At 36.2% G+C, this 12299-nt stretch overlaps 1 protein-coding gene across 13 annotated transcripts in view; it reads right to left on the bottom strand.

The window, feature by feature from the left end:
* Window positions 1-1669: 1669 nt before the first annotated feature.
* The window catches only part of CD36 (CD36 molecule (CD36 blood group)), a 206392-nt gene continuing 195762 nt past the window's right edge, over window positions 1670-12299 (bottom strand). For 6 of the 13 annotated variants that reach the window (XM_070071236.1, XM_008258297.4, XM_008258299.4 and 3 more), the window contains exons 9-15: window positions 10390-10459; window positions 8919-9106; window positions 7499-7617; window positions 6134-6207; window positions 5595-5649; window positions 4595-4759; window positions 1670-2569 (exon numbers count right to left, since the gene is read on the bottom strand). In XM_070071236.1, coding sequence (XP_069927337.1) covers window positions 4595-4759; window positions 5595-5649; window positions 6134-6207; window positions 7499-7617; window positions 8919-9106; window positions 10390-10459 — 671 coding nt within the window. In that variant the 3' untranslated portion in view covers window positions 1670-2569. Of the gene's footprint in view, window positions 2592-4593; window positions 4787-5594; window positions 5650-6097; window positions 6208-7498; window positions 7618-8918; window positions 9107-10389; window positions 10460-12299 lie in introns of those variants that run through there. The other 7 variants (XM_070071240.1, XM_070071238.1, XM_070071239.1 and 4 more) reach the window with 3 other exon arrangements.

Raw genomic sequence — 12299 nt, 5'->3', positions numbered from 1 at the left:
TCTGAGAGAAAAGTTGTTCACTTCACAATTGTACTGGGTGCATAGGAGAGTCCTCTGGGTGGGCACTTCTCTTCTGTAAGGGTGGCTCTCCCTCGCATCCCATCAATGGGGTGTGTGCAACTGGCATGGTGGAGACCTTCTCCTTTGGTTTCTCCTGAATTGCTGTGGTTGCCCTCACCAACTGATGGAGGGTGACCCCAGTAATTGCTGGGTGCATGAACAGGAGCTGGGGTGGCTGCTATCTGCCTATGTCCAAAAATGGTGCCAGTCCTCCCACCACTGGCTACAGGTCTGTTGTAGCAGAGAGGGGGAAAGGGAGAGAGGCATGCCACCCACACCCCCACCTCTGGGGAATCCAGGTGGAACCCTAAAGGGTGCTATTCACTAATCTCTCCCTCCAACTGTATCAGCATCACCATGGGCCCATGCAGTCTGCTCTCACCTAGTTTGCTAGAGTGGGCACCTTCACCCCCCCCATCCAAGCTGAGGGGTCTTTTGTGTTGTGTCTGCCCTTACAGCATGGGTAAGGACTATTTCTACTGCTTTCTCAGGATCTTCCATTGCAGTTTCCCTGAAGCTTTACCCTGAGTGTATTTTCTCTCCTTTTTAATATTAGTCTTGCTAGATTAAATCAGACTGTCCTGTCATTAGTCTGCCATCTTGGAGCCCTTCAATGTGTCTTTTATTATGAGGTGGCCTCTCATCAGGTTTCCCTCATTCTTGTCAAGGTATTTTCATGTGAAGATAGTTGTTCAAATGCAGGGGAATGATCATTGGAGTCTGTTCTGCCATCTTGCTCTGTTTTTTTCCCAACCTTCCCCCCTATTTTGTATAAAAATATCATTCATTCTCTCAAGAATTGTTTCCTACTGAATATTTTAATATTCTCATATATAAATATATGGATTTTCTTACCTCTTATACCCATTTTATAAGATTTGACAAAGATGAGAATACATTTGCATTTAAACAACTGATGATATAAGTCACAATCCACCTCACATATATATAACAGTTGCAACTACATATCCCATGCATTTAATAAATTTCCTTTGTATTTGTTAAATTGATGTGTTCACAAATATCTTAATAAAAAGTGGATATTTAACTACCAGGGGAGGACATGAAGGGTCTCATCTTACCAGTATCTTTAGAGTGATGTTCCTTCCAATTTAAAAAGGAAACCATTTATCAACATGCTTTACATCCATTATCCTTCCAAAAAGGTGATATCTTACTAGGAGTTTTCAGTAGGAATGTTCAACCTTTGCCCTGGTAACTGGCATCAGGAGGACAAGTTATTCTTTAGTATCCAAGCAGGCTGGTTACTATGGCTTTATTCTGTATTCCTCTGTGTGTAAAGCACAAGGCAGCATCTAATCCATCTGCCCTTTCTATCTTGGAGATTTTGGGGACTCATACTTCCACAGTAAGTGAACTTCTCCAAGCTGAGAAAGGCAGGATCACTCAATGTGTCCCCCTCACAGTCTTGAACTCAAATCCTGCTGCTGTAATGGATGAAACCAAATGTCTTGTCTTCTTCCTGTCAATTTTAACAAATTATTTTGAAGAACAAGTAGCCAAATTTTAATTCAAAGAAATAAGGATAGCTTCAGACAGAGAATTAAGGTAAACACTATGGGACACAATAATAACCAAAGTACAGGAATTTAAGGGCGAACACATTTTAATGGTTGAAAACAATCTTTCTGAGATGAGTATAAAAGCAAGAAATATTACAAGACATAACTAATTAATGCAAATTCTACTCCCTGAAATCTCTTGTGCAGAAATTCCTTTATCATTTATCTTAATACCCAGACACATGCTGAGGTTGCCAGGCCTAAGTTGGAACTGAGCAGGGAGGCCCGCATCTCCGATATCCAGAAGAGATCCAGAACGTGGAAAATGACAAAGTCCTTAAAATAAGAAGAGCTGATGTGTGCTAGAGAGGACATCAATTGACATGATCAGTGGCAAAGACAACATAAGCCATTATTAAAAAGAAAAGGGTTAAGATGCTTGCTGTTGCTCCATGCATGACTCCGTAAAGAAAGGCAGGTAATGTCTAATAAATGGCCCATTAGCCAATCATCTATTTTCCCTTTTTAAATGTCTCTCAAAATATGTGTTGCTCAATAAACTGACAGTTCTGTGACCTGTTGCAACTGAACAGGGGCGCTCCAAGAAGGTGTTTTCTGCTTGATGAGGATGACGGGGCCTCAGAGCCCAGGCTACGCTGAGAACTTTGCTGTGGAGTTTACCACCCGTGAACCAATTAGAGAACCAGATCCAAATACCAACAGTGGTCATGCTGGAGTGAGGTCTGTAGAGACTGAAATCATCAATTCAGTTGCATAAATGATTTTTACATGTGCTGGTTTTTGTTCAAGGTATGGATTTCACTGATATTTTAATCCTTTGCAGATGTGCTACAGAGGAGAGTGCCACCCTTCAACTAAAAGATAACATGTTTTGTAAAAATAAAGCATATTGAATCCTCACTTTGTAGGTCGATGTTACCAAGATCTTGACATCATTGGTGTATGAAAGTGGACTCTTTTGCTTCCTGTCAAGTAGAAGAAAGGTTACTATTGATCAGTAATGCATGTGACAGTAAAAGGTAATACTCAATTTATGTATATCTAAATACCACACTTTCTATTCTGCCCAGTATCCTAAGCTGACAAGAGAAGTTCTCTGATGGACTTCAACAAAGCAAGTCACATCAGAGCTCTCAAAAGCAGCCCAGAAAAGGAATGGTAGCTAACTAAGTCTGAGCTGGACAAATGTCTTCCGCCATTTGGGCCATTTCCATGTCAACTAGAGCTTTCATGGGACTGCTGGCTTAGTGCCTGTGATTGGAGTGAAAGCACACTTCACATTTAACATCTTCTACTCTCATCCCTCCTGTGTATTCATCTCCTCACTTTTTTGAATAGTTCATACATCTTTCCAAAGACACATGTTTTAGAATATTAAAAAAATGAGGATTGTTGAAGGAAATCTACATTGTTTGTACTTCTTTTAAATCTAGTAAATCAAGTAATACAGAAAGAAATTACTTTTAATTATAAATAGGAAGTTTTCATAAAAGCATCCAGTTTAATTCATACCACTTAAATGTATACTTTTTTGACAAAGATACTTGGGCACCTATGGAATCATACTCAGATATCATTAGGCAATGATGAAATATATAATTTTTCCATTAGCATTCTGCATTAACATTACATAAAACTATACTTCCTTTTGAAAAGTATACTTTCCCCCTTGAACAGGTTGTATTTATTTTTTGGCGTTTCAGTGGATGATCTTTTCAATTACATAAATTATAAATCCTAAAAATGATCATATGAATATTCCTACTGGACTAATGGAAGACATTACAGGTAATGAATTATTTTCTTATATTCAAAATGCTAACCTAACATTTATATTATATCATGTCCAAATAGATTGTAAGCAGAAATGATGTGGTTTGGGAAGGGAGAGCTGGGGTAAACCATGAGGGAAATGGAAAACCACTCTGAAAGGCCTCATAAATGCAGCCTTCCACTTGGGGATGGTAGAGTTGAGTATTCTTTCCTGTTCATATACAGGGAGAACAAAGAAACTTCTAGATAAGACACAAGGACCTGATTCCCTTCTAGAGCAGTGCTAAATTTCTTAAATATTATCCCCATTTATGTAGTCTTTCCTCTAAACTGAGTAGCTTAATAAACCTATACCTCCCATTTTCCTCTCTTATAAACATCTAGGATGCATTCCTTGGATTTGTACAATGCAGAATCAGTGTGTCTACATGGAGCAAAGGTTATATTTTATATTAATATGCTAATTTTACAATTTCAATTCGGTGGTTTTTCTAAGTAGTATATTTTTGTCTTGTTCTCTGGTCTTTTACTTTAAGATTTATGTATTTGAAAGGCAGAGTTACAGACAGGGAGAGATTTTCCATCCATTAGTTCACTCCCCAAATGGCTACAGTGGCTCCAACCTGGGTCAAGCTGAAGCCAGGAACTTCATGTGGGTCTTCCTAAGGGTGCAGTATTTGGGCCATTTTCTGCTTTTCCAGGTGCATTATCAAGAAGCTGATGCTGGCACCCTGGGCAACAACTTAACCAGCTATGCCACAATGCTAGCCAGCTATTTCAGTTTCTTATTTTGAGAAAATAAAATGTATAAGTGAAAGGTAGAAATTAAATATCTATTGTTTTGACTTTATGTATATGTTTTTTGGTCGATGCTATATTACATCATATATTTGTGATTTGAAAAAATAGCCACAAATAAGTGAGAACAGGACAAGTTAGTTTGGACAGAAGCTATATTGTATTAACTTTATAATGGTCACAATAAACAACTGTCCACATTCCTCCCTGAATGAAAGATGTAATTTAAGTGATCTGCCTGATAGTCGCAGGCTCTACTTAGTTACCCAGTCTTACTTTGTATCGTAACTTACATTGTAAGCCTTAAAAATTGAAGGATATGTTTAAAAACAGTTGATTAAGCCATAAATATTTTTGCACATGTCTAATGCATAATCCATCTTTGATAAGAACAAGCATATACTTTGGTATATACTTACTTATTTTACTGTCTTTGTTCTGCATGCACAGTATGAAATCATAAAAGCCACAAACATCACCACACCAACACTGAGTAAGATGATTTCTACCAGGCCAAGGAGGTTTATTTTTCCAGTCACTTGTTTTCTGAACATTTCTGCTTTCTCATCACCAATGGTACCAGTCTGCAATCAAATTAATAAATAGCATCACTGGCATTGATAATACTCGAACTTTTCAATTATGTATCATTCCTGTCTTCTAGCACTTGTACAGAGGTTAGCCATCTACATAAGAGAAGTTGCTGTCTTTGTCCTGACCTTAGCTGGGATACCCTTTGTATGTCAAAGTATTTCAGAGGGAAATATAAGGAGAGCGCATAAAATTTGTGGAAAATGCATACTGTAAGAACACTACGCATGGCTTTAAACATTTGTGCACTAATATCTTTTAATTGCTTTTCCCACAAGTTTTTTTGAAGTACCCTCATAATCCACTTCTCTGTAAACTTGCTGTCTAGCAATTGTAACAGGGCTCATTTCAAGACTGTTTCTATGAACTATTTCACAGGATTCCATTGGTTATTTCCCAGGGCCAACGGGAAAAGCGTGGGTCAACCATTGCACATGTTCTAACAGCTTATGCAGTGCATTTCTGAACTCTATGACGAACCAACTCAGCAGTTCACACTAAAAGCAGCTTGTCATGCACTAGGACAGACTGTGTGTGCCTACTCGAACCTGGCCTTTGTGGGTAGTGTAATAGTGAGACTTGATTTATTTTTAAGCAAGCTTTCTTCCAAGATAAGCACTATGACAAGAAATAGTATTCAGTAGAGGCATTTGGAAGACAATCTTAAAATGCTTTGCCTCTCCTCAAAGGAAACGTGGAACCATATATATATTTTTGTTGTTCTCCCAAATAGAGTCAATTATGTGTAAACTGGGCCACCCAGGCAATACATGCAGATACGACTGTAAATATGACATACATTTGTGAATCATACATTAAAATACTAACCTCATTAAGCCAAAGTATAGGCACAATGTAGTTCTTCTTCAAATTCTTTAATGCTCTGTAAAACACATTGATAACTTTATATATTCATATCTGAGACATTTTAGTAACTCCTACTATAAACGGGCAGAAATTAGTTGCTCTTGCATATGGGTTAAGCACCTTGATTTTTTTCTGTAATGTGTTCTTTAACTCAATACAGCTGTTTCTCAGATTGATAAATCAAAATTTTTACTTTTTCCAAGGACACCTTGTTGCTTTTAGCAAGTTCTACAAAAAATTGTCATACAAATAATCAAATATCTAGCAAAAAGACAGCAACCATCACATGGTCCAATTAAAATCATTTCAATAAAAACTAGATACTATTCAAAAATACAGGTGTAAGTTATCATAAGCATTTAACAATGACTGCTTAATGACATGAAGCAAAAGAGAAGTTGACATTTGGCGGTCTTTCCACTGACTTTCCTGGCTGAACTTACATTCTTACAAGAAAATGCTACACATTATATAAAGATAACCTTGTTAAAAAGACTCACTCAATTTTTTTTGCTGGCTTAACTAATATGTTGACTTGTAGCCGCTTTGCAAACTGTAAAGTGAATCCAGTTATCTAAAAAGAGAGCAAACAAATAATTACCAGTCCGTTAAAAACATTTTTTATAATATCCAAATTTTATTATTGTGATAGAAGGGTTCCCTAGAAGAACTTAAAGTGAAACAGTACTACTTGAAGCTTACATAAAATTGGACTTATTAAGTACATATATTTATGTATATTCGCATACATATACATGTGTACACACATATAATAACTTTGCTCAACCTAATATGAAGGTTTTGGTCATATTTGTGATATTTATCCAAGTGTTTTGGAAGAAATCAATAATAGCAACAGACTGTAACAGCTCAGAGTTAATTCTTGAACAACGCAAAGTCAAATACACAATCATTCCTCCAGATTAGTTTTGGAATCCCCATGGGTACAAGATATCTGTATGTGTGTAAGTTATTTAGCATTAACATAAAACCTACACATACCTTCTCTATACTCAAAACACATCTAGGTTACTTATAACACCTAATGTCATGTAAAAGCTATGGAAATCAATGTTAAACTGTTAAATCTGTACATGCTCAGTGCAGATAACATGTCTTCAACAATTTTCAATCTGCAGATTGCAATTCACAGAACTCATAGATACAAAAGGGTGACTTTATATTCAGTGAGAATATGTAAGTATCATAACTTTAATTATAATGCCATCATTATTGAAATGAAATTCTAGACATTTAGGTCATGTTTAGTTTTTGAAAACTATAATATTAAAATAACTTTAGGCTAAAAACTACCATGATGCACCAATTTGTATACATTTTTCTTGAAAAGTGTATTAGATTGTATCCAGAATTCACAACTATGCTCATAAAATATTAATTTAAACAAAAGTGCTTTAGGTCAATTAGAATCATTGTTGGTATTCCTGACCTATGGATTATAAAAAAAAAAGCCTTAGTAGATTCTATATGCTGACACTGTAATTGAACTTTCTTGATATTTCATAAGTACAATGAGAAGAAATCAATAGAATTTTACTAAGTTTCAGTAATTTATTAAAATTGTTATAAGTATAAATGGGGAGGCTCTTTCTTTCAAATGCATTTCTAAAATTTATCTGGCAAAGTTTCCGTTTGTTGATTTGCTCCCCAACTGTGCACAAGGACCAGGGCTGAAGCTCAGAACTGAGAACTCATACCAGGACTTTGATGTGGGTGGCAGGGGCCTGAGCTGGAACCGGAACCCAGGAGCTCCAACATCAGCATCCCCGCTACTCAATCAAATGTGTAACCCAATTTCATTTTTAGAGTCTTAACCAAATTAGATCAATGACATATTTGCTTACAGGTTCAACATCCAGAAATGTCCTGTGTTCTTCTTCATTTGGATTCAGTCCTTCAATAGGTTCTGAAACATCAGGACTTGCATGTAGAAAATGAGGCAGTGAAATATACACAGGTCTTCCTGAAAACAATTTTTAGGAGTCAGTGGAGAACCAATTGTTTTCCTCATTTTACTTATCAGAAATAGTTCCTTGAAAATAAAAGCTGTTTAAAGATTTTGAGCACTGATTAGAGGGTAAATGTAGGGGAGAGTTATAACCTCAGGATGCCATAATACAAACATGAAATTTAAAATTCTACATTATCCCATGAAGCATTCAGGTGATTCCAGTCGTTCATTCCTTAGTTGCTCATTTTCAACAGTCCAGGTGAAGTCTAGCTGCTGAATGCAAAGCTTCAATTGTAAAAAGTCACAGACCAGGCAGTAATATGTAGATGGACTGAGAATTAGTTCTTTTTTAATTTATTTATTTGACAGGTAGAGTTATAGACAGAAAGAGACAGACAGAAAGGTCTTCCTTCCGTTGTCTGTTGGTTCACCCCCAAAAATGGCCACTATTGCCGGCGCTGCGCCGATCCGAAGCCAGGAGCCAGGTGCTTCTCCTGGTCTCCCATGTGGGTGCAGGGCCCAAGTACTGGGGCCATCCTCCACTGCCCTCCTGGGCCACAGCAGAGAGCTGGACTGGAAGAGGAGCAATTGAGACTAGAACCTGGTGCGGCAGGTGGAAGATTAACCAAGTGAGCCACGGCGCTGGCCCCAGTTCTTTTTTTCTAATATGCAGCCAGTCTACTATGAAGATAAGACAGATTCCAAATTTTGTGTTTGTCCGTTCTTGTTTTAGAGACAGAAAAAAAGATAAATATATTTTTGCTCTAAGTAAAGCAGAGCAATGGTAAATGGGAAACTTGGGATGCTCAAAGTATACCAAGAATTGTCTTCTTTTGACCCTAAACCTGAAAGCTGCATAAGATAGCAAAGGTATAGTTTTATATATTCATAACTAAGCTATGAAACACAAACACCAACCAGGAACCCCAAGCAATACCAATAATCCTGTCACAAACCATTATTTCATATTTGTGGTAGAAAGGAAATCTGGGTAAAGATTCCCTTTTAAAGAGTACTGAGATTCAATGATTGTTTACAGCCCTTGTCTCTGTTAAGGAATAGTCTTTTTCTCTTCTTACTATTTGTTGAATTCTTTGCTTAGTGTAGGGTTAATCTTATGAATATATAGTAAACTGAAAGTAGATTATTGTAAAAAATGAAGAGAAGGAAATAAGAAGGGTAGGAGGATAGAGGAAGAATCACTGTGTTCTTAAATCTGTTTAAGGTATACAGATTTCGTGCTTTTCATATAAATAGAAAAAAGAGTACTGTAGACTACATCATAGACCATGACATTGAGAGTATGTACTCACCTTCTTTACACTTGCCGATGTCTAGCACACCATAGGAGGTACAATTATTTGAGATAATGGTTTCTGTGCAGAAGCAATGGTTGTCTGGATTTTGAACTGGAGATGCAAAAGCCTTGGCGGGAAGAACAAATCTATACACAGGGATTCCTTTCAGGTTGATTTCAGATCCAAACACAGCGTAGATTGACCTGAATAGACACAGAAAGGAGCTTCATTGCTAAGACTCAACTAAATTCTGAAGATTTTTTTTCTGATTTTTAAGGGTTTTTTTTAAAGATTTTATTGACTTTATTCTTGATGGAAATTACAAAAAAATTCATCTGAAATTTTAATACAATCAGAACTTTATGTATGAACTATTCTTGGTTTTGCAAATGATTCTAAGGACAATTTTTGCTTGTGAATGGTCAAATATTTATATCAAAGAAATTCTCATAATTTCCTCCACTGGTTAAATGTTGATATTTGACTTATGCTTAGATTAAATGAAGTAACAAAATGTCTGTCTTTCAAAACTTAACCACAGAGAGAAAGGCCATTCACTTACTGGGGTGTAAGGGTGGCACTTTAGATGATAGATCTACATACACACACACACTACACACCTCCATCATTTGCCAACTGTCTACCATGAACCTAGCCACTGTGCTAAGAGCAACACTTCATTCTAATCCCCAGATAATTCTATTGGGAGGATCTCTGCTCTTCAATTTTTGAAGATAAGGAAAAGATCCAGAGGTATGGAATGCTTGCCCACAAACATGCAGTGTTTAGTGACAGGGTGTGGGCTCTAATCTGTGTGGTATCTGTTGGGACCCAGCAATTTGAAAAGATGTTCTAACAGCAGTAGAGCATATTAATTAATAGCACAGTTCTGTGACAGTTGCATGATCATCATCTATGAATATCTTTACAAAGATCGGGTGGGTGGGCATTTGGCACAGTGGTCAAGATACCACTTAGGACATTGACCTCTCATATTACAGCATCTGGGTTCAAGTTCCAGCTCTAATACTGATTGCAGCTTCCTGCTAATGCACACTCTTGGAGGCAACACTGCTACTTGAAGGCTCAAGTAATTGGATGTTAGCTCCCTCTGTGAGAGACCCACATTGAGTTCTCCACTGCTGGTTTCAGCCTGAGCTAGCTCTGGTTATTACAGGCACTTGTGGCATGAAGCAGTGAATAGGAGATCCCTATGCTTTTCAAATGAATAGAAATATAAAAAACTGAGTGGGTCCTTTTAGATTTGTTGTTACATATACTAACAGTTTAATGTCTCTCTTAGCTAGAAATCATACAAAATTATGTACATTATAAGAAAGTTTAAGGATGTCGAAGGATGTTGCAAAGAATTAATACAATTGTTGCATTTGTTCTTAGGAAATCAAGAAAAGTTTCTTGGTCTGTATTTTTTCCTTTCAGGGAGAGAAGTCTGACTCCTAGAAATACATTGGTATCTTTATCTTACCTACAAATATCAGAGGAAAAGAACTGCAGCACTCGAGACTTCTCAACAAAAGGTGGAAATGAAGCTGCATCTGTGGGGAAATCAAGTCAGTGGCAAGTGATTATCTGTGTCTAGAAAAATCTAAAATTTGCATTCTAGTATGGTCAATATAAACATCATACAAACAACCTATGTAGTTTTATACTTACCTAGTAGTCACAAAGAAAAATAGAATAAATGAAACAGGCATATTTTATTAAACTCAATACATTAAAGATATTTACTACATGTTGACATGCTTAACATTCTCAAAATCTAGTGTATTCAATTGTTTTTCAACTTTTATTTATTAAATAAAATTTCTGAAGTACAACTTTGGGATTATTGTGGCTTTTTCCCCCATAACCTCCCTCCCATCTCCTACTTCCATCCCACTCTTCATCAAGATTCATTTTCAATTATCTTAATATATACTAAATTGATCTTTGTATATAAAGTAAAGACTTCAACAGTTTGCACCCACACAGACACACAAAGTGTAAAGCACTGTTTGAGTACTAGTTTTACCATTAATTTACATAGTACAACACATTAAGGACAGAGATTCTACATGGGCAGCAGGTGCACAGTGACTCCTGTTGTTGATTTAACAATTGACACTCTTATTTATGATGCCAGTAATCACTCAAGGCTCTTGTCATGAGATGCCAAGGCTATACAGCAGACTCGTAGTGTATTCAATTTATAATATCTTTATATCAAGTACCAAGTAGTCATGTAGCTACATATTTAACAAAAAAGCTTCCTATTATTCACCTCATTGGTATAAATAAAAATCTCTTTAAAAAAGGGTAAAATCTGATGTTTGTTTTTTGAAATTTTTTTCTCTCCCATCAGCACAGTGCCACTTTCATGAAGTTCATTTAGAACTTTTGTTATGTCCACATTGCCCTTATTTTTAATTGATTCATTCTCTGTCTTAATGGCTAATGAATGTTTTTAAATAATTTTTAAAGCTTTCCAGCTAAACAGAAATCTTCTTTGAAAACCATAAAATCTAAAGAGTCATGGATTGCATTGAATTCACACTATGGTACGATCCACAATATACATGGGATATACAAAGAAAGAACTGGGTAACTCCATGGGTTGGGCCGATGAATATCATCAACATGAGCTACCACTGCAGGTATCTATTTAAAATGGTAGCACCCATCCTTCAACTATTTATTCCAGATTCTATTCTTATCAAGTGTTTCAACCTTGTGACCTTTTTATCTTTCACTTATAAGATCACAGTGTTCATATGATCACTGCTGGATCCAAGCATAAACAGAATTAGATATCAAAGTCTAGCATACATTCTCCATAAAGTCCCTGTAGGGACATTGCCTACATTTGTTTTCCCAATACCATACCAGTGTATGTAAAACATATTGGAAACCATTAAAATGCATTACCTGAAATACTATTGAAGGTTATATCATAATTATAACCAACAATTACCATAGGTAGTGACCACATGATAAATTTGAGCTGGACTTTTTGGGAAGAAAGAATCTGAATATAAATTACTATTTTCACTTGATGTCTTTTTATACTTACTGAAGAAAGCAAAAGATGTACTTTGAAATAATGAAATCACACTGTCATTAATGAATCCTCTAGTTGCTTTTGTTAAGTCTGCCTTCAACTTTGTTTCTCAGAGAATTACTTAATATCTTTTTCCCTAAATCTATAAAATATTCTAGTCTCTGTATATGAGTCATTTTAATTAAATAGGAATTTCTTCACCTACTCCCATGGATCAAACCCTACAAAGAAAATCCAGCAGTGTTTTTGCTGTATTTTTCTCCCTATAACCCAATGATGACAAAACGCATTTAAATCTCATACCTGAGTAAACGTTCTCTGTGCTTATTTCTATGTAA

This window comes from Oryctolagus cuniculus, chromosome 3 (assembly GCF_964237555.1).
Source record: "Oryctolagus cuniculus chromosome 3, mOryCun1.1, whole genome shotgun sequence".
NCBI lineage: Eukaryota > Metazoa > Chordata > Mammalia > Lagomorpha > Leporidae > Oryctolagus > Oryctolagus cuniculus.
This window is presented reverse-complemented; position numbering and strand designations above follow the sequence as displayed.